This window comes from Esox lucius, chromosome 13, assembly GCF_011004845.1.
Source record: "Esox lucius isolate fEsoLuc1 chromosome 13, fEsoLuc1.pri, whole genome shotgun sequence".
Taxonomy (NCBI): domain Eukaryota; kingdom Metazoa; phylum Chordata; class Actinopteri; order Esociformes; family Esocidae; genus Esox; species Esox lucius.
This window is the reverse complement of record NC_047581.1, coordinates 36,979,769-37,003,903: the sequence shown is the minus strand read 5'-3', so window position 1 is coordinate 37,003,903 and position 24,135 is coordinate 36,979,769. Positions and strand designations below refer to the sequence as shown.

Below are 24,135 nucleotides of genomic sequence, written 5' to 3'. Positions count from 1 at the left end.
TTTTTGCAATGACCTGACAAATTATCTAAGATCTGGCAATAAAATATTCTGTCAGATTATAAAGGATAATTCTAACTGCGCTTGTTAGTTTGTGTTGACAGATGTATTTTATACATTTTTGACCAAAATAATGAGTAATTAACTTAAACCGTGCATACTCCCAAACGTCTGGAGGGTTTGAAAAAACACAAAGCCTAGTATATACCATGAAGGAGAATGTCATATGGATGCGCTACTTTTTCTATAATACCAAATTGTTTTTGGTGGCTATACTGAAATCTCCGGGTGCTAAAATGTACCGTACCGTTCAGTTCAAGAACACAGCGAACTTTTACGTTCAAACAAATTGAACAGATCTAAACCGTCAGACTGGTCTCAAGGGAATACGTCATGAATTTTACGTACATAAGGGGCGAATTCAATATGTTACTTAACACCCTTAAACATAGGTGGAAATCCGGGAGGACAAGACCCCCCATCCTGGTGAAAACTATGATTTGTCCCCCCAAATATATCACTGTAAGTATAACTATGTTATTTCACTAATATGAATATGGTGAAATAACAGCCCAGAGCAGCAGCACATGCTGCAGGTACAGTGCATGGGTGGGAGTTGGTCATTGGTGGCTGACTCACAGTAAGTGGTTCAAACAAAGGATGTGTTAGACATTTCTTTACTTCAGCCACTCAATACAATAAAACATATAACCATCACCAGCCTTCATTTTCACTACATTGAATTACAGGTCACACTTCGTTAGCTAGCGGTTAGCTGATGTTTGCTAGCAAGCTGCAGTAACATCTAGCAGTTGTTTGAATTCAAGTCAATGAGAGAAACTTGCAATGCCATGTATGTAGTGTTCCTTATCTGGCAAGGTGGCAGTGTCGTGTCTACCATCTGAAAGGCACTCAATGCATGTAGTTATTGTGAGGTTAATCCAGTAAATTTGTTTTATGTTGGTAGGGTTCACACTCACTAGCGCAAACTAAAACAGTATTACAGCACTACTTTTGGTGTCCCCCTCAATAATTGCTCTTGAGAAAATGTATTGTAAGTTCCCCCTCCAAATTGATATCAGATTTTTGCCCCTGCTCTTAAACCTATTTTGTTTTCTAACCTTAAAAGCAAATGGTAACACATTCAAGTTTTTCTAAATGTATAAGATAAGAGAGCATTCACAACATAATATACAATGTTGAAGAAGTATTGGAAGCGAAATGTAATAATATGCAATTATACGACATCAGTTGTTACAGATTTAGGCAACCTCTAATGTTACATATTCTCCTGAGACCAGGTTGCACACGTATTCTGACATCTTCGTTGCTTTGGCTACCACGTTATCAACACTGGAAAATTTTTCAGTAAACATCCAACGGTCACTGACTAAATGCAAATAACGATTAAAAACACTACAGAACGCTTTCGTAAAGGTAGCAATTCGAGTATCAATAACCTGTTCCCCTACTTTATTAGGGGAATGTAAACAATGTTATTTGCTGCTACATTTAACGTTTCGGAATGAATGACATCAAAAGTTTGTTCGTTAAATGTTTTATTGTAATTAGTCTGTAGTTGAAGAGATGGCTGTTCCTGTTCTGAAGATGGATAAACAGGTCGACGATGCCATGGGTTGGTTCCCCACTACCGTGTCGAAGGAATTGCTCTTAGAGGCGCGGCGCAAACGAATAATCGGTGGCATTGGGTCCAGCAGCAATTTCCCAACACCTGGAAGGACAGAGAACCACCCTGAATTCATTAGTTGTATAAAAAACAAAGCAGTTGAACAGTGAGTTTGATATCGCAACGCGTTAACGCGGCTTTAACAACGTGTTACTTTTTACATTTGGATTTCCGATGACTTTACCATAAGGGTATCTTACCTACTCTTGGTTTATTCATTTGTAGCTGTGAGAATGGAGAAAAGGCATTGATGGAATCTCAATTTTCCAAGGCTGTGACCTGCTTTGCCAAAGCCATCAACCTTCAGCCGAAACAGGTATACATACACAAGAACCACATCACATCAGGTCAAATCTTTTCACCATTACAAAATGGTAGCAGTTTTTAAACTGCATGGAAAGTGCAATTGTCTAACTGCATTTAATTATGACATTTTGGATGCATTCTAACAGAATTCAGTTATTACATTTTGGATGCAGCAATTGCTAACAAATGAGTGTTGCTACAGCAGTTGACATTTGTAAAATGTTAAAGCAGTATTTGCCACCCACTGCAGTTATACTGCCCTCTGACTTCAATATTCTTTTTTAGAAACTATTAGAACAGAAAAGACAGAGATTGTTTAACTCAAATAAAGTCTGAAATTGTCATACATGTCCTGAAATCCAGACCCAGCTCTATGTGAGGCAGGCAGAAGCCAATCTACAGATGTGTGATTTTCAGTCTGCAGCTGTCAGCTACAGACAGGCCTGCCTCCTGGAGCCTCAGGCTGAGGCCTTCCACACACGACTGGCCTTCATTTATTACCTACAGGTGAGAGTGAGGACGGAGATATGATCTTATCGGAAATGATTCAGAAATGTCGATAAGCCATACCCTGCTAGGGGAAAAATAGCGTAGATCAGCCTACATTCCAAGTTGTCTATGTTGGTCCAGCTGGTCTTACAAAACCACGGTAGTCAACATCATTTCCCAGCATGCTCTAATGCGTTTGTTTTCCAACCCAATATCCGCAATAAACATAAAATCAAACCCATCTGCCAAAATCTTTGTTTTGATTCATAACAACAAACAGGGAGTCTATCAAAAAGCAGTAGTAGCAATGCAAACTAGAGAACCAATTGTTCTGCTTTTTCACTGATGCTCCTCAATTTGCCAAATTGTTTATTTGCACAGCAAAGACCGAAACACAGAGAAGGCTGGTCAGTGGTGTCCAAAATACTGAAAAGGCAGGTTACTGGTGTCCAAACACAGCAAAGACCGAAACACAGAGAAGGCTGGTCAGTGGTGTCCAAAATACTGAAAAGGCAGGTTACTGGTGTCCAAACACAGCAAAGACCGAAACACAGAGAAGGCTGGTCAGTGGTGTCCAAAATACTGAAAAGGCAGGTTACTGGTGTCCAAACACAGCAAAGACCGAAACACAGAGAAGGCTGGTCAGTGGTGTCCAAAATACTGAAAAGGCAGGTTACTGGTGTCCAAACACAGCAAAGACCGAAACACAGAGAAGGCTGGTTAAGTGGTGTCCAAAATACTGAAAAGGCAGGTTACTTGTGTCCAAACACAGCAAAGACCGAAACACAGAGAAGGCTGGTCAGTGGTGTCCAAAATACTGAAAAGGCAGGTTACTGGTGTCCAAACACAGCAAAGACCGAAACACAGAGAAGGCTGGTCAGTGGTGTCCAAAATACTGAAAAGGCAGGTTACTGGTGTCCAAACACAGCAAAGACCGAAACACAGAGAAGGCTGGTCAGTGGTGTCCAAAATACTGAAAAGGCAGGTTACTGGTGTCCAAACACAGCAAAGACCGAAACACAGAGAAGGCTGGTCAGTGGTGTCCAAAATACTGAAAAGGCAGGTTACTGGTGTCCAAACACAGCAAAGACCGAAACACAGAGAAGGCTGGTCAGTGGTGTCCAAAATACTGAAAAGGCAGGTTACTGGTGTCCAAACACAGCAAAGACCGAAACACAGAGAAGGCTGGTCAGTGGTGTCCAAAATACTGAAAAGGCAGGTTACTGGTATCCAAACACAGAGAAGGCTGGTGACCAGCATAACCTTCACATTAAAGTAGTTTATCAGCTCTTATCCAGATCACCCTGTTGGATTGCCTGTTGGGTGTATACTCTTCTACTCCTTCTCTTGTCATTTAAATCATTTAAGCTGCAAAATATTATTAGTCCATCATTGAAAGATAAAACCCCTAGAGCATGTACAGGACTCATAACAAACAGGGAATCAGATTGGGGGAAAGAGAATGTTATTATTTATGAACATATGACTTCTGAAACTTCCCAATATCTTTATTTACCTAAGTTATTATACTTTCATCAGATTGAAATGTCAGACATATTTGGAACAGACTTTCAAAGAGTTGATTACAAAAGGTCAACATTGATTGTTAATGTCACTTAATGTTTTATTTACATGGCGGGGTCCCAAAAATGAAAGTCTCTATCAAAATGACCACAAGAAAGCAAGCAACCACCACAATATTAAATACGTTTAGCTTTCACTTAAGGACAGTATATGATACTGAGTTTTCTCCTCTCCACAGGGACAATGTTTGTATGACAAGGGGATGTTCCTGGAAGGTTTGGAGTCATTTGTCAAGGCTGCTGAGCTAAAGCCTAGCTGCAGGTCATATAAAATGAGGAGGTCAGTGTAAAATAAAGGTATTTACTGTATATTAATAACTGCATAATAATACATAAGTTGCTGTTAAGTGGTTCCACAATTTAAAACCCCTTTTTAATATTTTGCTGAATCCACACGTTATCTGCCTAAGGAGGTCATCTGAGATACTTTTTGACCTCAACCATCTCCAAAATCAGATTCCTTGCGTAGCCAGCAGATGGGGGTATTCACAAAGACCTCAAGATTGAAATGGGTCGTATGTGAAAACTGTAGACGAGCCTCTCTGTGTTGCTTTTGTAGCCTGGCATGTCTGACAGCCATGGGCCGTTATACTGACTGTGTGAGGCTGGTCAGTAACTGTCTGGAGACGGACTCTCAAACTGCTGATCTCTTTACCCTCAGAGCACGGCTCCACAAACAGCTGGGCCAGGTAAGCGGTGCACCCCCACCCACTCCGTTACATTTACATTTGAGTCATTCTGCCGATGCTCTTATCCAGAGCACTTACAAGAACACATTTTAGGTCACACTGACATGTTGTCAGCTCAGGATTTGAACCAGCAAACACTAAGTTGCGCACAAACTGCCAGACTACCTGCCACACCTGGTGTGAAAATACCACGCTAGAAAGAACCCAGCACCAAAATGCAACTTGGACCACCAGCTTAATGAATTGTAACCTTAGGGAAACATGGCCCAACATTGTGTGTTTTGTCTGATCTGACATGGACTCTATATAGAAACGATACAAATGACATCACTATTCCCCTACACAGGTATCACTGTGCTACCATGATCTAAGGTCAGCCTTGGCCCTCAGTCCAAATTGCCCCGTGGCCAATGCGCTGCTGGGCCAGCTACAGGAGGCCAGTATGAGGGCCAGGCAGCAGGCCATAAGCTGGGCCACGGCGGGGAGGATCCCAGATGCCCTGTCCAAGATCACCACGGCTCTGGAGCATTGCCCCGAGACTGGCCAGCACTACCTCTTCAGGTATGGATGGCAGTGTAACTTGGTCTCCAGGGTAGCGTGCACTGGAAGGGTCTGGGAACCAGGTCAATGGCAGTATTTGTCTGTACTTGTGTAGGTACGGAGTGAGAAAGCAATGGTGTTGATTTGGCCTGTGGTTTAGCTGAAATGTGTCTGGTTGACCCCTGATTTTACCAGATCAGTCTCAGCCACCAAGGAAGATTTATAGAACAACTACATGTTCACTAATATGTAGGATTTGTACCATAGGGGTATTCTTCACCGCAGGCTGAAAAACTTCTCTGCATCCATTGAGGACCTGGTCCTGGCTGTGGAGCTAAGTGAGGCTGGAGGCCAGAGGGTGGGGCCAAGTGGACACACCCAGGAAGACCAGAGGGAAGTGCAGGAGGAGGCCCAGGCCCAGCTGGTGCTCACCTATAATGACTTTGCTGTCCAGTGCTTCTCCCGTGGCTTCTATGCAGAGGCCATCACCCTGCTTAACAAGGCCATTCAGGAGCAGAAGCAGGAGAGCGGCCTCTATATCAACAGAGGAGGTGAGAGAAGAGGAGGTGAAAGAAGGGGAGAGGAAAAAGGAGGTCCGAAGAAAGTTTGCATGAGGTGAAATTAGAGGGGGAAAGGTTGTGAGCTGGCCCTTTGAAAGTCTGGCCCAATCTTCTGAATGTAATACAGTCTGACCCGTGGGTTTTCACTGCTTCAGGACCCATCGCTGAAACATCAGGTCCGGTTCACTTTCAATGAAGGGTTTCTAAGTGGGATGGGGGGCACTGGTTGGTGATGCGAGCATGGGGTGGAAAGCGAGGGAATTGGTACTTTTGGAACGCTGGGAAACAACACTGGAAGTCTGTATTTACCAGGACAGGGTTTAAAACTACCAACTGAGTTGCTGAGAATCATCACAAGTACAGTACATATGTATTGACAAAGCGGGCTTCTATCTGGGCAAAACCTGACACAGTGTTGGCGCTATATCACAGGCGTTTTGGAAACATATCCCAGTGTGCAGCCATTATCTGAAGATGGGTTGGTAGACCATAAGGCCCTTCTTCGATCTTTCAATGCTGTGTCTGAAATTGTGTGGGACAGTGTTAGGTTCCACCAGTCAAAGGTGATTCAGGAATGGTTTGGGGCCAATCTCTGATTCCTGACCCTAGACCTGCCCCATAATCTACGTTCCATCATGGAGGTTGAGGGTCGTGACATCACATGTCGTGACATCACATGTCGTGACATCACATGTCGTGACATCACATGTCGTGACATCACATGTCGTGACATCACTGTCAGGTCTGGTGTCCAATGTCAGGTTTGGATTTGACATCTTTTTCCTGCAGTGCATGAAAAATGAAGATATTCATTGTGACATGGAAAACATTTCATGGCCAAATCACGAAGACACTTTCAACACTCATTTTAATGGGTTCCAAGTGTTATTAGTTTGGAGTTTTTTATGATGAGTTTTGAAAAACCACACTACACTATTGATATTGATACTACCACACCGACCAAAAAATGTGAAGTGACTGGAAGTGGGATTTTATATTACCTATTAGAGATTGATTACGTTAAAGCATCAAGTGTGAACTTACATTCATTACATCAGATTTCAGGACAGGCCGCATTCGAACACAGTCAACTTCACCGATTTACAGATGCGTTTTTCTGTGCAGACTGTTTCTTCAAGCAGGAAGAGTGGGGGTTTGCACTGGCTGACTATCAGCAGGCGGAGGAGATATCTCCAGATGACCAGGTCATCTGGGTACGCCTCGCTGTTGTCCACAACACCCTGGGCACACAATGCTACCAAGACCAGTAAGTATCAAGAAAAGCTACGTAGGTTAGAAAGAGCTTAGTAAACGTGGCTTTCATTAGCCAATAAAAAAGGCTGTGAGAAATTCCTGTTGCTCCCATATGTACAGAATACCCATTGAGACACATCACAAATGCCAAACAGCTTCAGAGTGTGATGTCCACAGAGTGGCTAGGCGATCAATAAATACATTAACGCCCGGACACACTCGTGACTTGAATAACACAATTCATTGTTCACTTTTTATTAATAATAAAACAATCATGAAATTCAAATAAATAAATCTCTATTGTTTTGGAAGAGATAAACCTTTAAACTTTAAATGTATGTTGTTTTACTCATGTGTCAAGTCTCCAAATAAAAGAAAAATGGCAGCCCTATTGGGAAGGCATTTATAGCTATAATTCCCATCTCCTGCTTTATATCCATGTCCAAAGCACTCTGGGATAGCAAGAAATTTCCATCAAGACCAGTAAGTCTCCATCCGTCGTCCATAACGTTGTATCGTCTTCACCCCAGGAAGTACCGGGAGGCAGCTGACAGGTTCTCTGAGGCCATCAAGTACAGCCCTGGAGTCAGCCAGTACTATGAAAACCGGGCCAAAGCCCACAGTAGAGTGCCCAATGTGGAGGGAGCCAGGTGGGATGCCATCAATACCCTCATCCTGGATCACACTGACAATCAGGCAAGATCTTCAACGCCTGTCTCATCCAGTTTACCCATAACACTGACCTCTGTCTGTACAAACCCACAGGGGAGATTGACTGGGCTGTTATTGCTAAGGCGTGCACATAATGTCCAAGTACAAAGCTCTCTCCACTTGTTTCCTGTGCGTATTGGGGAGGGGGGGACCGAACATGGTTTTCATAACTACATGAATGGTTCATTATTTCTTTTTCAGTTTCCCTTATGAATGTTTCATAAAGTGGCGGTGCAGAACTGAATGCTATATTAAGTGTGCGTGCGTGTGTGCGTGCGTGCGTGCGTGTGTGCGTGCGTGTGTGCGTGCGTGTAGGTGGCCTCGCTGCTGCTAAGTCTGTTTCCAGGCTACTCTGTGTCAGATGTGCTGTCCAGCAGAATGGCCAGGACTGTCAGAGCCCAGCTGATGGACAGCATCCAGACTCGTAGACAGCCTGTGTCCTCTGTGCTGAGGTTAAACCGGGCTAGAACAATTGCTTCCCCACCCTTCCACGGATGAAACCGGTCAGACCGGAGTCCAAAAGATGTATGTCAAATACTTCCTGTCGGTTCAGTTTGCCAGGTAAAACGGACCCGAGGGAATAATCTCCAAAGTGCAGATTCCAAGCTAAATCATGCACAGTTCAAGTACTTTAATGTATTTTACATACATGTTTTTACTCTGGTCTGAAAATTATCAGAAGGGAAGTCACATAAAGCTTTTCAGTCCTAACGTAGACTAAGTGTGGGTGTGTGTCCCAAAGGATGCAAAAAACTGTGGATGGTAATTACAGATTTCCATAATCTTTTTGTCCCCCCAGAATGCGCAGTGGACTAAACAAGATAAACCTGTCATGTGACAAAGACAGCATGTCCCACAGTGAGTCTTCAGAGGGGGCGGAGCCTCTTAAAACATGCTTGGCACAGCATGATGTCTGCTAGCAGATTGTCAGGATCAACCAGCAGGAAAGACATCAGGAAGACACCCAGATGCTGTGACCGACGAACTTATTAACCTTCATCTAATGGCTCACTCAATAAAGACCTTCAGTTTAAACTCTCTTTTCAATACCTCTTATTCACAAAATCTCATAAAACACACCACTAGCATTCACCATTGATCAGTATTTGTTTTAGTTGGGTCTTCCACCCGTTGAGAGCATTGAAAGCGTCTCTCTCATACTTACCGGAGGGGAACTTCCTGTGTTGGTGCCAGGTGAGGCAAGCCCTGTGATTGGCCCTCCGCATTATGATGGGCGTCGCCTGGACCCCGCCCATACAGTGGAACAAGAGCAGTCTGCACTGGGCTCTAAGGACAGGCTTTAACACTGAAGGAGGTTTAGGGGGTTTGGAGTGAATAGCACTTGAACAACAACACTGGAATCCCCGTAATGTTAGGTAGATACGGGAACTGTCAATCCATCTCAACATTCCGGGGCCTTGAGTTTAAAAGCTAATGTGGTTTATGTGTGTAGTTGGTGAGTGTTGTAGCAGTGAGTGCAGAATACTGTAGATGAGAGAAAAGTTGTTGTTTTGAGGGAGAAGCAGCTGCTTCCTCCACACAGACAGCAGCTGTAGTAACAGCTGATAAGGAGAAAGGAGCTGTGACACTCAACCCCTGTGGAAAACACCCAAGCAGCAGCTGATCAAATGCATTCCATCCATTATCATCCATCCCAGGCATTTGTTCAGTGACTGAACATGCAATTCTTAGTTTTGATTAATTTTAGACCAAGTCTGAATGTGTGAGTGATTTAAGGCAGTGGAATACCATACAGTGGAATACCATACAGTGGAATACCATACAGGCCCTTTCAATATCTCCCCATTTTATTTTACTTGATTATATATTTGCTGTCAGTGTTCATTCAACACCCCATAATGACAAAGCGACTTTTTGCTAATTGATTGAACATTAACTGAAATATTAACTGAAACTGAAGTATTCAGAGCCTTTATTCATTACTTTTTTAAATGCCTTTGACAGCATTCACAGCTTTGAGTCTTCATGGATATGTCTATACCAGCTTTGCATACCTGGATTTGGGCAGTTTCTCCCATCCTTCCTTTGCTGATCCTCCCAAACTCTATCAGATTGGATGGGAAGCGTTGGTGAACTGCAATCTTCAGGTCTCACCACAGTTCAATGGGGTTCAAGTGAGGGCTTTGGCTGAGCCACTCAAGGAAATTCACAGAACTTGTCCTGAAACCACTCAAGTGTTGGCTGTATGCTTTGGGTCGTTATCATGCTGAAAGATAATTCTTTAACCCAATCTGAGGGCCTGTGTGCTCTGGATCAGGTTTTTGTCAAGTGCCAATCATGCCAATTTTTACTCCAATCATCCTTACCTCATTCCTGACCAGTCTCCCAGTCCCAGCCACTGAGAAGCATGTTGCTTGGTTTTTGCTCTGATATGCACTGTGAAGTGTGGGACCTTTCAAATTCAATCAATTGAATTTGTGACACGCGGTGTCCAATCACGTGTTAGAGACAACTCACGGGTGACTGGAGGATGCAGGAAGCGTCTGAGCTCAATTCGGAACATGTCAGTGTCATGTAAATGAGAAATTTCTGTTATTAATTTTCATAAATTGGCACACATCTGAAAACTATTATTTTTGCTTTTGTTGCGGGATATTGTATGTAATTATGTCTGTAACACAACAAAATGTGGCGGAGTCTGAATACTCTCTGAAGGCATGTTCAAACATAAGTACACCTGGCACAAACAGTGTGACACTATCATCAAAGACTCTTCCATGTTGGTTCAGATGACCAATGAGCCTTTGCTCCCACAGATGTTAATAATCGGATGTAGTGTTAGCATTGTCGCTCCTTTTGAAGAGTGTGGTTGACCACCACCATAATAGGTTGTCTCAGTGGGGATGCTTGGTTCAGCTCCCTTAGACAGTGTGTGTGGGCTACAAACCCTGAACAAAGTGGTCTGGGACAGACCGTGGTTGTAAAGGAGACGAAAAGTGTTTCACACCCACATAATAAAAGTTTCAGGTTACCGTCCTGTCAGGAATGGGAAATGCAGCCAGGAGGGCTTAGCGGCCGCCAGGTTCTACCCCAGACAAAAACACCTTTCACCTGGCACTGGAGCTGTCGGCTTGGCCCGCTGTCAAAAAAGTATTGGTGGACCGGAGGAATTTCATTCACGTTTGGCTGAGACTGTTTTGTCTAAGACATGCAGAACATGTTTGTAATCTTTGGGTAGAGTTTGGAGCAGGTGACGATCAGCTAACGCGCACCGCTATGACCTCCTGAAGCGAAATGTGAATTCCTGCAGTTTTCTGAGGAGTCAGGCTTTACGTGGATTAGTGTGGCTTGAAATTAGTATGTGTGCCAGTCTTGGTGTGCATCAGTGGTGGGAGAAAATGACTGCTAGTTGTCCTTTTCCACCCTCGTGAGAAGTCTACACTCAAACCTACACCTAAGACTAAGTATGCAGAAGCAAATTGCATTTTAACATTTTATTTACACACGTGATTGTGAAACCAATCTCCATAAAGAAAAGCCACCCATGGCCCGTAAATAAACACATAGAACACAGTTAATTATGGCTGCGAAGTGAGCAAAGTGGAAGTTCCCAGTGCCACAATCGTCTGCATATAATTATGGTTATTATTCTGATATTAAAGTTTCTTGGTCACTCACTTGGCTGGAATAAATACCTGCTGCCTCAAAAACATTCTAAACATTCTGAACTGCCACAGTTGGTTGCAGCTTTGTGTCTGGGCCGTATTCCTCTGCACTCAAATGCACCAGATGACATGTTTGGCATTTAAGGGATATATAAAGCGAGTAAAATGTGCTTTTACAATCTTGTAAATTTCATAACCAAATTTAACTGCATAGTTTCTTTCTCAGAGAAAGAGGTGCAGACGAAGGGTCCCTCCCCTGAGAAACATTTGAAAGACAATTTATTCATCTTGGAGAGATAAAATGTCTGACGGTTTGTGCTCCTCACAAATTTTCCAGTCAGTTTTACTGGCTTGCTTTGGGAACCCTCTCCCTGTCAGTCTATGTGTTTTGAAGTAGAGGGCTGCTCTCTTGTTTTATGTACAGACAGAAGAGACAGACATACTTTTTGGGTCATTAAGGGCGTAGGCCAGGGTTTGTCTTTAGAGAATGATGTCTTTGTTGCTGTGACATTGTATGACATCTTCTTCTGTTCTCTGTCTGGACATCACCAAGACCAACTGACTCATAAAAGTTTATCGGCCTTGTTGAGTCACTTCCATCCATTCTGTTCTTTGAGTTTGTTGATGTCCAGTCCTTTGTGAACTGGGTTTAGGTTGCTGAAGTCCAGTGCTTTCCTAACAGTTTTAGTACTGATATTCTCCCATCCTTTTTTAACATGTGTAATGTTGATGTCCATTGTTTTCTTAGGAGGTGTAGTGTTGATGTCCAGTGTTTTCTTAGGAGGTGTAGTGTTGATGTCCATTGTTTTCTTAGGAGGTGTACTGTTGATGTCCATTGTTTTCTTAGGAGGTGTAATGTTGGTGTCCATTGTTTTCTTAGGAGGTGTAATGTTGATGTCCAGTGCTTTCTTAGGAGGTGTTGTGTTGATGTCCAGTGCTTTCTTAGGAGGTGTAGTGTTGATGTCCAGTACTTTCTTAACAGGTGTAGTGTTGATGTCCAGTGCTTTCTTAACAGGTGTAGTGTTGATGTCCAGTGCTTTCTTAACAGGTGTAGTGTTGATGTCCAGTGCTTTCTTAACAGGTGTAGTGTTGATGTCCAGTGCTTTCTTAACAGGTGTAGTAGGTGAGTTGTATAGAGGAAGTGTTGGTGAACCACTGGTCCGTGTCCAGGGCCGTTCAGTTGGAATGGTCCAGATGGAATGAGACCGGGTCTTTTGTTGATCCTTCTTCTTTGCCGAAGCGGGAAAGGGTGTCTGATAATAAATGTCAGAGTGAGAGAAGTTAGAGGATGAACAGACAGCCAATATTAATCAGTGCCTGAGTTTAGAAACTAAGCGACCTGGGAAGCTTACAGTCCATTATCTGTGACTGGCATTTCAGCAGGCGTGGTTTGCCTTGGTAAAAGACACGACCTGCCATTGTAATTGCTGCAAATGATTGCCTAAGTTACCGGCACGTCTGTCTACACACGGTGCCAGCTGAAATAACCCTGTACTGCCCCTGTGATAGTGAAACCCTGTGCTGCCCCTGTGATAGTGAAACCCTGTGCTGCCCCTGTGATAGTGAAACCCTGTGCTGCCCCTGTGATAGTGAAACCCTGTGCTGCCCCTGTGATAGTGAAACCCTGTGCTGCCCCTGTGATAGTGAAACCCTGTGCTGCCCCTGTGATAGTGAAACCCTGTGCTGCCCCTGTGATAGTGAAACCCTGTGCTGCCCCTGTGATAGTGAAACCCTGTGCTGCCCCTGTGATAGTGAAACCCTGTGCTGCCCCTGTGATAGTGAAACCCTGTGCTGCCCCTGTGATAGTGAAACCCTGTGCTGCCCCTGTGATAGTGAAACCCTGTGCTGCCCCTGTGATAGTGAAACCCTGTGCACTGGTGAGAATTAAACGTTGTCCTACACAGCAGAGGAGGGTGTAGCAGCTGAGCTTGACAGGGCTTCCGTCCGTCCCAGCATAGCGGTTCCTCTTGGGCAGCAGCAGCACGAAGGACACAGCCATGGACAGGTGGTAAAAACTGTGCACGTAGGCGTAGTCCCACTCCTGCCAATCAAATTGAACCCAGTCAATAAATTAGTAATTAAAAAAAAGAGGCTTAACATCTATCTTAACAAGGTTTTGGGGGATTTTTACTCGTTGCTATGGCCTTCACTGTGAATGGTGAGATTATGAAGGATAGGAAATTGGTTTGTTATGACACCTCAAAGTAGAAGTGAAGCATCAGCGCCAGGGCACCAAAACAGCATCCTGGTCCCACCTGCTGGGTGTAAACACTCTTCTCTGGGTACAGGCCTTTTATCTCTTTCATTTTCTGCAGCTGAAATAGAATTTGAACAAAGTGAATAGACAATTGGCTCTGTGTTCATTCTAGGCAACACCTAAATCCCTAAGTGTGAACCTACGCTAACACTTCACATGGATGAGGTTGTGAGAAATGTTTCAAATGACTGTAGAGTTAACATATTAGGGTGTTTCGTCATCCACGTTTATCATGACCGTATAGTAGGCTCGGATGTTCTCACGTACCCATTTGACAGTGATTATGAATACCGCTGATCCAATTGGTCCAGAGTAGATGCCGTAGCCCCAACGGTCCTGGTAGATCCTCACGGCACAGGTCAATATCCCAAACATTGTCAGAGTAGAACGCCTTGGCTCATCAAAATCCCCTAAAGCTAATACAAGGAAGTAGAAAAATAAGTGTGTGTTCAACTGCATGCAAGTGCAAACGTGTGTGTAAGAAATCATAAAGTGTGTGAGTGTGTGAGTGTGTGTATATACCGAAGAGAGTAAGAGAAAGAGACAGCACATGCTTCCAAAAAAACAGGTAGTTGATAATTCAGTGGTCACTTGCTCTCTCAAGAGATAGCTTTAGCCCACTTAAGACTTAAAACATAACATACCAATTAAACACACCACAGGCCACTTAACACACAACATGCCATTGACACTCACCTATCAGCGTGACCCAGATAGAGATGGCTGTTCCGTACACACTGAAGTACTCCAGAACGTCGTACTTCATGAAACATATGATGGAGAGGCCCGGCCCATCGCACGCATGGTAAATCTAGTGTTAATCAGATCCCATTACATTCCCATTATAGCTGGATCACACCATAACTACTTCTCTGTTTTTGTTTTGACAGGATAGTAACATCAACCAGTAAGTTCTTTGGTAGCTTAGCAGTGAATAGAGACATAATGGGCAAGTAGACCCGCACTTCAGGTGGTAATTATATGCACCTTTAATCAAGTATTGCCATTCCCGTACAATTACTTTGTAATAATAACATTGCAATACAGCATAAGATGCATTGTATTGTTGATTACATTTTTCATTTTCCTTCATAGTCCATATCAGCAGTTAATGAGAAACTCGTTGAAGTAGCTGCCAGTGATTCTGCAACTGATCTGTGTTCAGTGAAGTGATCGGCATTCAGTCTTTTGTGTGAAAATTACTGTCTGATAAACTGTCAGTGTCCAGTTTCCGGTTGATTCTAAAATACAACCGCTGCAATCCAGATTTTAGACCATGCATGTAGATGACCAGACACTGGCCTTTTAGCAGACCCATATTTTCAAGAATCAAGAATGATAATCACATCGCTAAACATTGGCTGGTCAGATAATCCCTGGTGCCGTTTTTATTCAGTCGCTGTGCAACCGCTGATAGTGTGAAAGAACAAACATCAGATGCCAGCAGTACAACATCACTGCAAATGATCAACATCACAGGCCGTCACGGCTCTTACCGCGGTGAAGAACATGGTGAAGAAGTAGACCATGGCCTCCATGTGGAAGCCTCTCTTGGCAGCAACACTGGCTGTAGGTAGGAACACCAAACTACTGACAGTGGGAAGGAGCATCTTGGCAATGAAGGCTCCCATGGTGGCTGACTCCTCCGACTTGCTGGGGATGGTAAACGGCTGCAGGTGACCTATAGTAGTCCTTTAAAATGGGGTCACCTAATCTAATACACGTACACCTAATATATTGACACGGGCTAGCTAGCTGTGCTGTGTGGTTATCTGGCCACCGACAGGAAGACGTCCTGGAGTCCCAAAGTCTTCGCCGAGAGAAATGGGCGAGGTGGTAAGTGGACTGGGAAAAGCACAGAGTAAGCTCACACCAGCTGTCCTGCTTGGGCCATTTAAAGTCCTAACGTCTCCCGGCGAGGCGAGGTCTGCACAGCAGGTTCAGCAGGCATGGCTGGGAGGGGAGAGTGGCTGCATGCCATTAAGCTGTGGCATGTTTGTGTGGAGTCGCATTTCAAGTCACTAGTGAAGCGTAATGTAGACTCAAAGCAAATTTGGCAGGGGTTTTGTGGGTTCATGACCGTTATTGAGACCATCTATGTCTTTTGTCAGTGGCTGGATGGGCCGGGGTGTCAGTGGTCACTTGTTCTTCCCGTCTGGGTGTGTCAGTCATGTTTTTACAATACCGCTCCAATTCTAGCACTCCTAAACTAGTTTCCCGTAGTATATGTTTTCCATGCTGGATTAGTATTTTTCTTGAGCTAGTTATGAAGAACTGAATATAAATACTGCCTGGATTTAATTAAGAGAGAGGGAGCCTTTCAAGCTGATATAAGTATCTTGTAGTGTAGCAGTTGCCCTCTCCTCCTCTGGGCTCAGCTGTTGCACCTGCCTTGTTGGGCCGAAGGGGAACACAAAGGGTGCAGTGTCTTTGGGAACACACTCCATGCCTCAGATTCCTGGGGGCACTTGAGACACAACTAGAACGCCACCATCAGGATCTGCTTGGACCTTGCTCACTGTCAGTGGCACTGGTCACTATCGTCTCCATGCCAACGCATTGTCCCCCCACTGGAATGTTTGCTGACCTCTGAGAATCTGAGGTCAGAGGTTGTGGGCCAGTTGAGAACGCAGTGTAAGAGGAGGGAGAAGTGTAACAACTGAAAGTGTACCGTGGTTACTTTCATGTAGGCGGGCCCATGCCCCTGCTCCGCCCCTGTCTAAACATGGGCATGGACAGTCGTGTGGGAATGTGTCAGCAAGGGACTTTCTGTAAGCATCTGAGAAAACAATGGGCTTCCTTTTGATTTGGTCATAAATAGTTTTGCTTCATGCCCTCTAGTTCTTTTTAAAATAATTAAAAACTAGATGTTTTAGTCAGCTCTGTGCACAATAGTAAAATAAACAAAAGCAGTCAGAATACATCCAAAGGATATCTAGAAAATGTGTGTATATATATAACCCTAACCCTCTTTTTAAGAAGGGGGACCGGAGGGTGTGTTCCAACTATAGGGGGATCACACTTCTCAGCCTCCCCGGGAAAGTCTATGCCAGGGTTCTGGAGAGGAGAATACGGCCGATAGTAGAACCTCGGATTCAGGAGGAACAGTGTGGTTTTCGTCCGGGCCGTGGAACACTGGACCAGCTCTATACCCTCTACAGGGTGTTGGAGGGTTCATGGGAGTTTGCCCAACCAATCCACATGTGTTTTGTGGATTTGGAGAAGGCATTCGACTGTGTCCCTCGCGGCATCTTGTGGAGGGTGCTTGGGGAATATGGGGTCCTGGGTCCTTTGCTAAGGGCTGTCAGGTCCCTGTACAACCGAAGCAGGAGCTTGGTCCGCATTGCCGGCAGTAAGTCAGACTTGTTCCCAGTGCATGTTGGACTCCGGCAGGGCTGCCCTTTGTCACCGGTTCTGTTCGTAATTTTTATGGACAGAATTTCTAGGCGCAGCCAGGGGCCGGAGGGTGTCAGGTTTGGGGACCACACAATTTCGTCTCTGCTCTTTGCAGATGATGTTGTCGTGTTGGCCCCTTCTAACCAGGACCTTCAGCATGCGCTGGGACGGTTTGCAGCCGAGTGTGAAGCGGTGGGGATGAAAATCAGTACCTCCAAATCCGAGGCCATGGTCCTCAGTCGGAAAAGGGTGGCTTGCCCACTTCAGGTTGGTGGAGAGTGCCTGCCTCAAGTGGAGGAGTTTAAGTATCTAGGGGTCTTGTTCACGAGTGAGGGAAGGATGGAACGGGAGATTGACAGACGGATCGGTGCAGCTTCTGCAGTAATGCAGTCGATGTATCGGTCTGTCGTGGTGAAGAAAGAGCTGAGCCGCAAGGCGAAGCTCTCGATTTACCAGTCAATCTACGTTCCTACTCTCACCTATGGTCATGAGCTTTGGGTCATGACCGAAAGGACAAGATCCCGGATACAGGCGGCCGAAATGAGCTTTCTCCGCAGGGTGGCCGGGCGATCCCTTAGAGATAGGGTGAGAAGCTCGGTCACCCGGGAGGAGCTCAGAGTAGAGCCGCTGCTCCTCCACATCGAGAGGGGTCAGCTGAGGTGGCTTGGGCATCTTTTTCGGATGCCTCCGGAACGCCTTCCTGGGAAGGTGTTCCGGTCCCGTCCCACCGGGAGGAGACCCCGGGGAAGACCTAGGACACGCTGGAGGGACTATGTCTCCCGGCTGGCCTGGGAACGCCTCGGTGTCCCCCCGGAAGAGCTGGAGGAAGTGTCTGGGGAGAGGGAAGTCTGGGCATCCCTGCTTAGACTGCTGCCCCCGCGACCCGGCCCCGGATAAGCGGAAGAAGATGGTATGGTATGGTATATATATATATATATATATATATATATATATATATAATGAATTTCACTCTGTTTTTTTTGGGCTTTGTGTTACAGCCCTTTATACAATGGTGTCATACTAGGAGGTTAAACTACAGGAAGTCAGCTTTATATTGATTTTATTTTAATCAATATTGGATTAAATATTTTAAAATATCAGCTCCCTTTTTAGTAAAAGACATATTTAAACAACTGGCTTTACAGCTGTTTCTTGTTAGGCTTTTTTTTTGTTTACGCTGTTAACATGTACAAGAGCTGTTAATGTCTTCTCTTGGTTTTGGTGCTAAAAGGAGACACAAGGACCAAATAAGTGTCAGCACAATTAAAGATGGCCATCATCAGCAGATAAATAAGAATAAATTGATCAGAGACAAAGCTTAAACACAAAGCATTAAGAAATAAGAAAGCACTGTGGATGGCAAAGACATGGTAGACCAAGAACTGCCAAAACAGTGGATGACTGAAGAAAACAGCTCTAAGAACATTGGATGTATCAAAGACCACCATAAGCAAAATATGACCCCTGCAGAACTTTAGAGAGTACAATGCAAGATAAAAACCAATGGCAAATGTCTAGAAGAATGGCCAAAACTCCCAAACAAAAACCTAATACAGCCAGTAGAGTTCTGAAACAAATTCTTATGGACAGATGCAATTAATATTAGGCTGTACCAGAGTGATAAAAAGGAAAGTATAGAAAACAAAAGTAAATATAAATTTTCCAACATACACCATCTCATCTGTAAAACCTGGTGGAGGTAATGTCAGGACTTGGGCATGTATGCCTTCAACAAATGTATGCACTTGCCTTCATTGATAATGTGACTACTGAATGCAGAAGGGTGAATTTGGAAGTTTCTTGTCTTCTCAGATAAAACCAATTGCCTCTAAACCCATTGGATAGCATTTCATCATAAAGTGAGGCAATAACCCCAAATACACTGCAAATAGCTACCAAAGAAATTTCTTGCCTGGCAAAGTCAATCACTCAGTCTAAATACAATTGACAGTGGGTTTCACATGCTAAAGACAGTACTAAGACAACAAACAAAAACAAGCAAGAGCAAAACATGGCTGCAGTACAGACCTGGCAGAGAATCAACCGGGAAGATGGCCAGTGTCTGGTGATGTCTGTGAGTAGGAGATTTGAACAAGTACTAAACATGAGTACTTTACTGTACGTACTTTTAATCTGTCAAAGTACTCATACACCCTCAAATAAGAGCAATTACATTTCCTTATGCTGACAGTCTATAGTGAGAAGGCCTGTGGGCTGGCAGTGTTGCGCAAGGGATAACTCCATTCACATCAACAGGACTGAAGGGGCGAAGAGCGAGCTTGAAATTCCATGGTGTCCACATCATCTAAAAACCTACATAGTTCACAACCACAATTTCCACAACATTTAGCACACATTTGGGGTTTTGTGTGTAGATTGATGGCAAAAGATAAAGTGGGGCAAAAAAGTATTTAGTCAGCCACCAATTGTGCAAGTTATCCCGCTTAAAAAGACGAGAGAGGCCTGTAATTTTCATCATAGGTACACTTCAACTTTGAGAGACAAAATAAGAAAAAAAATCCAGAAAATCACATTGTAGGATTTTTTATGAATTTCTTGGTAAAAAATGGTGGAGAATAATTATTTGGTCAATAACAAAAGTCAATTTCAATACTTTGTTATATACCCTTTGTTGGCAATGACAGAGGTCAAACGTTTTCTGTAAGGTTTTCACACACTGTTGCTGGTATTTTGGCCCATTCCTCCATGCAGATCTCCTCTAGAGCAGGGATGTTTTTGGGCTGTTGCTGGGAAACAAGGACTTTCAACTCCCTCCAAAGATTTTCTATGGGGTTGAGATCTGGTGACTGGCTAGGCCACTCCAGGACCTTGAAATGCTTCTTACGAAGCCACTCCTTCATTGCCCATGACAATGTTTGGGATCATTGTCATGCTGAAAGACCCAGCCACGTTTCATCTACAATGTCCTTGCTGATGGAAGGAGGTTTTACAATCAAAATCTCACGATACATGGCCCCATTCATTCTTTCCTTTACACGGATCAGTCGTCCTGGTCCCTTTGCAGAAAAACAGCCCCAAAGCATGATGTTTCCACTCCCATGCTTCACAGTAGGTATGGTGTTCTTTGGATGCAACTCAGCATTCTTCCTCCTCCAAACACGACGAGTTGAGTTTTTACCAAAAAGTTCTATTTTGGTTTCATCTGATCATATGACATTCTCCCAGTCCTCTTCTGGACCATCCAAATGCTCTCTAGCAGGGGGACACGTCTGGTACTGCAGAATTGGAGTCCCTAGCTTGTGTAGTGTGTTACTGATGGTAGCCTTTGTTACTTTGGTCCAAGCTCTCTGCAGGTCATTCACTAGGTCCCCCTGTGTGGTTCTAGGATTTTTGCTCACCGTTCTTGTGATCATTTTGACCCCACAGGGTGAGATCTTGCGTGGCGCCCCGGATCGAGGGAGATTATCAGTGGTCTTGTATGTCTTCCATTTTCTTACAATTGCTCCCACAGTTGATTTCTTCACACCAAGCTGCTTACCTATTGCAGATTCAGTCTTCCCAGCCTGGTGCAGATCTACAATCTTGCTTCTGGTGTCCTTTGACAGCTCTTTGGTCTTGGCCATAGTGGAGTTTGGAGTGTGACTGTTTGAGGTTGTGGACAGGTGTCTTTTATACTGATAATAAGTTCAAACAGGTGCCATTAATACAGGTAACGAGTGGAGGACAGAGGACCCTCTTAAAGAAGTTACAGTTCTGTGAGAGCCAGAAATCTTTCTTGTTTGTAGGTGACCAAATACTTATTTTACCGAGGAATAAATTCATAAAAAATCCTACAATGTGTTTTTCTGGAAATAAAAATCTAATTTTGTCTCTCATAGCTGAAGTGCACCTATGATGAAAATTACAGGCCTCTCTCATCTTTTTAAGTGGGAAGACTTGCACAATTGGTGGCTGACTAAATACGTTTTTGCCCCACTGTATACATATATATAATCAATTATAAATTAAGTCTATGACACAACAAAAAGTCTTAATACGTTCCAAAGGCACTGTATATTTAACGTGAAGTTTATATATATTTGTATTCTTTATATCACATTAGGGATACACCTTTTTATTTTAGAACATCTTTCACACTATTTATTTTCCAACATCTGTGGACGGGGGAAAAAAAACTCTGTTTCCTCTTGTCTGTGTGTACAAACCAGAATGTCTCCAGACTGCTTCTCCACACAACACCAAACCTCACGAGTATTGTTAGTTGTCCACGACACATTTCCTCCGTTTGACTCTGCATTCTTCACAGTTTTATGGCGGAGAGAGACCATACTCCCTCTGAACTGTGTCTATCACCATATAAATCTGTTTGATTGCGTGGAGCATGTGATTGAAGCCTAGTGGTGCAGCGTGTCCAAGCATTCCTAATGCACATCGCAGACACAGAGGCCTTGCTGCAGAAGGGAGTGCAGACGTGGTGGGCAGGCATGGTGGTCCTCCCAGTCCCAGAAATCTCTCTATTTCTCCTTCGCTCCATCTCTCTCTTTCTCTGTCTGTGCAGCTTGAGACATTCTAGCTCGGTGGTTCTCACTTGGTTGGTCTTCGGGGATCCAAACTTGAGGATGATAAGTACGTTGCGACCCTGGTTTTTATTGTTATGGATTGTGTGTGAATTATAGTGGTGTGCTGTAATTTGATTGTTGCTGCCTTATTGGATAGATCTCTACTGCAAATCAGTCTCCATTGGGTTTTGGTCTGGTTAAATAAAAGTAAAATAAATAACATAAATACGCTGTGGTTCTGTTTTGAAAGACAAGACATGACAACTATTCACCTTTAGAAAACACATTACCAATTCAAGATAAATATTCATTATAAATGATCAATATACTCAGATCAATATAATAAGTGATTATATACTCAGCTACTCAAAATCAGTGAAAACATTTAGGCATTAATGAACAGTATTTTGGTGCAAATAAAATATGCTAAATTGGCCTATCAACCTTCAACTGACTTTGTAAAAGCATAAAAAAACAGAACAGAGTGTTTTCTTTAACAATACATGTTTGAATAATTGCAATAAATACACAACCCTGTACTATCTAAGCAATTGGCACTCTATATCCCTATATGTTAAGGCACCTAGGCAGAAACAGGCATTACAATCAGTGAGAAAGGCGTGTTTTTTACTATAGGACTCAACTGTGATCACTCAATGGCATTTTAAGCCGCTGATGTAACTGCCTCAGATAAACAAAGAAATATTGAAATAATGTATTGTCAACCATCTGGCTCCTAGCAGGTTTTTCAAGCCCCATTAATAAGAAACAATCCCTCCTTAGCTAGCTAGCTGTAGCTAATAATGGAAAACTAGCTAGCAAATTGACACATTATCTGATATGAACATCTTGCTCAACTAGTTAATTTTGCATAATGTTGTTGAAGTTCTGCCTCTATGTAGCAACTGACCGTAGAGCAACATCCCCAGTATGCTATTTTAAAAAAGCAATTCAAAGCAGCAGCTGGCACAAATGTCTACTGTAATATTACTGCAGGTGTCAACAGGGCAACAACACATAACTAGCTTTGTGAAATCTCATAACAGGCTATTGCCTAGCAGCTACCGATCAACTACAGCTAGCTAGCCTTGGTGAAAAATGTGTTACTACCTATTCCCTGCAGTGGTTAGCACAATCCCTTTTGTTTGTAACTTAGCTAAGTAACAAACTTAGCAAATCCTGCAAGTTTCTGTGACTTTATCTAACATCCTAAAAACTCCTTGACATGTTGTAACATATGTAAAATTTACTAATTATCAACATTGGTTTACATTATTTACAAAGACATTATTTTAGATTTGGTTATTTCAGCCTGTTAGCTGTTCAAGATCAGGGCTATTCCTTTATATAGCACAAGGTGTCTCTGATTTAATTGAAGTTAACAAACAAATGGCTTCATAGTCCACAGTTGATTTTGATCATTCTAGAGAGTCCCTTTCTCCATTATTTTTTCTCATATCTGTAACTTTTGATGTGCAATGCTTTCTTATTGAAATATTTGTTTACATTTACAGAATAAATCTTCTGGATAAAGCTTAGTGATCAGCAGAGGCCTGTTAAGACACTCATCAGTACCTTCTGCCAGCTGTGTTCTCTCCAGAAACATACGAGATTACACAGGGGAGCACACAGTCCAAAACACAAGCGCCTGAAAAGGATGAGAAAAAGGATGGTTTAGGGACTGAAAGGATGAGGGCCAGGGATGGTGTGATAAAGGATGTTAGGGACTGAGAGGATGAAGACCAAGTGTCATGGGATCAAGGATGTTAGAGACTGAGAGGATGAGGACCTGGGGGATGGGATCAAGGATGTTAGAGACTGAGAGGATGAGGACCTGGGGGATGGGATCAAGGATGTTAGAGACTGAAAGGATGATGACCTGGGGGATGGGATCAAGGATGTTAGAGACTGAGAGGATGAGGACCTGGGGGATGGGATCTAGGATGTTAGAGACTAAGAGGATGAGGACCTGGGGGATGGGATCAAGGATGTTAGAGACTGGGAGGATGAGGACCTGGGATAAAGGATGTTAGAGACTGAGAGGATGAGGACCTGGGGGATGGGATCAAGGATGTTAGAGACTGAAAGGATGAGGACCTGGGGGATGGGATCAAGGATGTTAGCGACTGAAAGTATGAGGACCTGGGGGATGGGATAAAGGATGTTAGCGACTGAAAGGATGAGGACCTGGGGGATGGGATAAAATATCTTAGGGACAGAGAGGATGAGGACCTGGAGTGATGGGATCAAGGATATTAGAGACTGAGAGGATGAGGACCTGGGGGATGGGATAAAGGATGTTAGAGACTGAAAGGATGAGGACCTGGGGGATGGGATCAAGGATGTTAGAGACTGAAAGGATGAGGACCTGGGGGATGGGATCAAGGATGTTAGAGACTGAAAGGATGAGGACCTGGGGGATGGGAGGGAAGGTTTGGGGTTTATAGGAGGGGTCTGGGTTGGGTCACATTATGGGAAACAAGACTTCACCTCCTCTGTCTGTCTGCGAGTGGAGCAGAG

General features: G+C 43.7%; 2 protein-coding genes across 9 annotated transcripts; one reads left to right on the top strand and one right to left on the bottom strand.

Moving 5' to 3' along the window:
* Positions 1 to 455: 455 nt before the first annotated feature.
* LOC105014672 (tetratricopeptide repeat protein 16) lies at positions 456 to 8,839 on the top strand. 7 transcript variants are annotated; one of them, XR_002197607.2, is made up of 12 exons: positions 456 to 519; positions 1,606 to 1,790; positions 1,910 to 2,000; positions 2,354 to 2,497; positions 4,242 to 4,342; positions 4,622 to 4,751; positions 5,098 to 5,312; positions 5,559 to 5,842; positions 6,977 to 7,118; positions 7,636 to 7,801; positions 8,132 to 8,377; positions 8,616 to 8,699. XR_002197607.2 is itself a non-coding variant. In XM_020052238.2 (12 exons), the coding sequence occupies exons 1-12, from the start codon at positions 493 to 495 to the stop codon at positions 8,734 to 8,736; spliced, it is 1,689 nt and encodes a 562-aa protein (XP_019907797.2). In that variant the 5' UTR covers positions 456 to 492; the 3' UTR covers positions 8,737 to 8,839. The 7 variants fall into 7 exon arrangements, 6 of the variants coding, with proteins under 6 accessions (XP_019907797.2, XP_019907799.2, XP_019907795.2 ...); XM_020052238.2 differs by having other exon boundaries at positions 2,408 to 2,497; positions 8,132 to 8,268; positions 8,616 to 8,839; XM_020052240.2 differs by having other exon boundaries at positions 4,724 to 4,751; positions 8,132 to 8,268; positions 8,616 to 8,839.
* A 2,482-nt stretch (positions 8,840 to 11,321) lies between these two features.
* mymk (myomaker, myoblast fusion factor) lies at positions 11,322 to 15,533 on the bottom strand. Of its 2 annotated transcripts, none has more exons than XM_029124820.2 (6): positions 15,196 to 15,533; positions 14,396 to 14,510; positions 13,967 to 14,115; positions 13,641 to 13,757; positions 13,343 to 13,483; positions 11,322 to 12,695 (listed from the first exon to the last, which is right to left on the bottom strand). In XM_029124820.2, exons 1-6 carry the CDS (start codon positions 15,328 to 15,330, stop codon positions 12,033 to 12,035), a joined length of 1,320 nt encoding a protein of 439 aa, XP_028980653.2. In that variant the 5' UTR covers positions 15,331 to 15,533; the 3' UTR covers positions 11,322 to 12,032. The 2 variants fall into 2 exon arrangements, with proteins under 2 accessions (XP_028980653.2, XP_034152524.1); XM_034296633.1 differs by having other exon boundaries at positions 13,698 to 13,757.
* Positions 15,534 to 24,135: the final 8,602 nt, after the last annotated feature.

Coding starts and splice junctions, on each gene's coding strand:
- LOC105014672 (XM_020052236.2), top strand. CDS start 493: ATGATTTGTCCCCCCAAATATATCACT. Junction 7,802..8,131: donor TGGATCACACTGACAATCAG/GCAAGATCTTCA, acceptor GCGTGCGTGTAG/GTGGCCTCGCTGCTGCTAAG. Junction 8,269..8,615: donor CCTGTGTCCTCTGTGCTGAG/GTTAAACCGGGC, acceptor TTGTCCCCCCAG/AATGCGCAGTGGACTAAACA.
- mymk (XM_029124820.2), bottom strand. CDS start 15,330: ATGGGAGCCTTCATTGCCAAGATGCTCCTTCCCACTGTCAGTAGTTTG. Junction 13,758..13,966: donor TCATAATCACTGTCAAATGG/GTACGTGAGAAC, acceptor ATTCTATTTCAG/CTGCAGAAAATGAAAGAGAT. Junction 12,696..13,342: donor GCTACACCCTCCTCTGCTGT/GTAGGACAACGT, acceptor ATTTATTATCAG/ACACCCTTTCCCGCTTCGGC.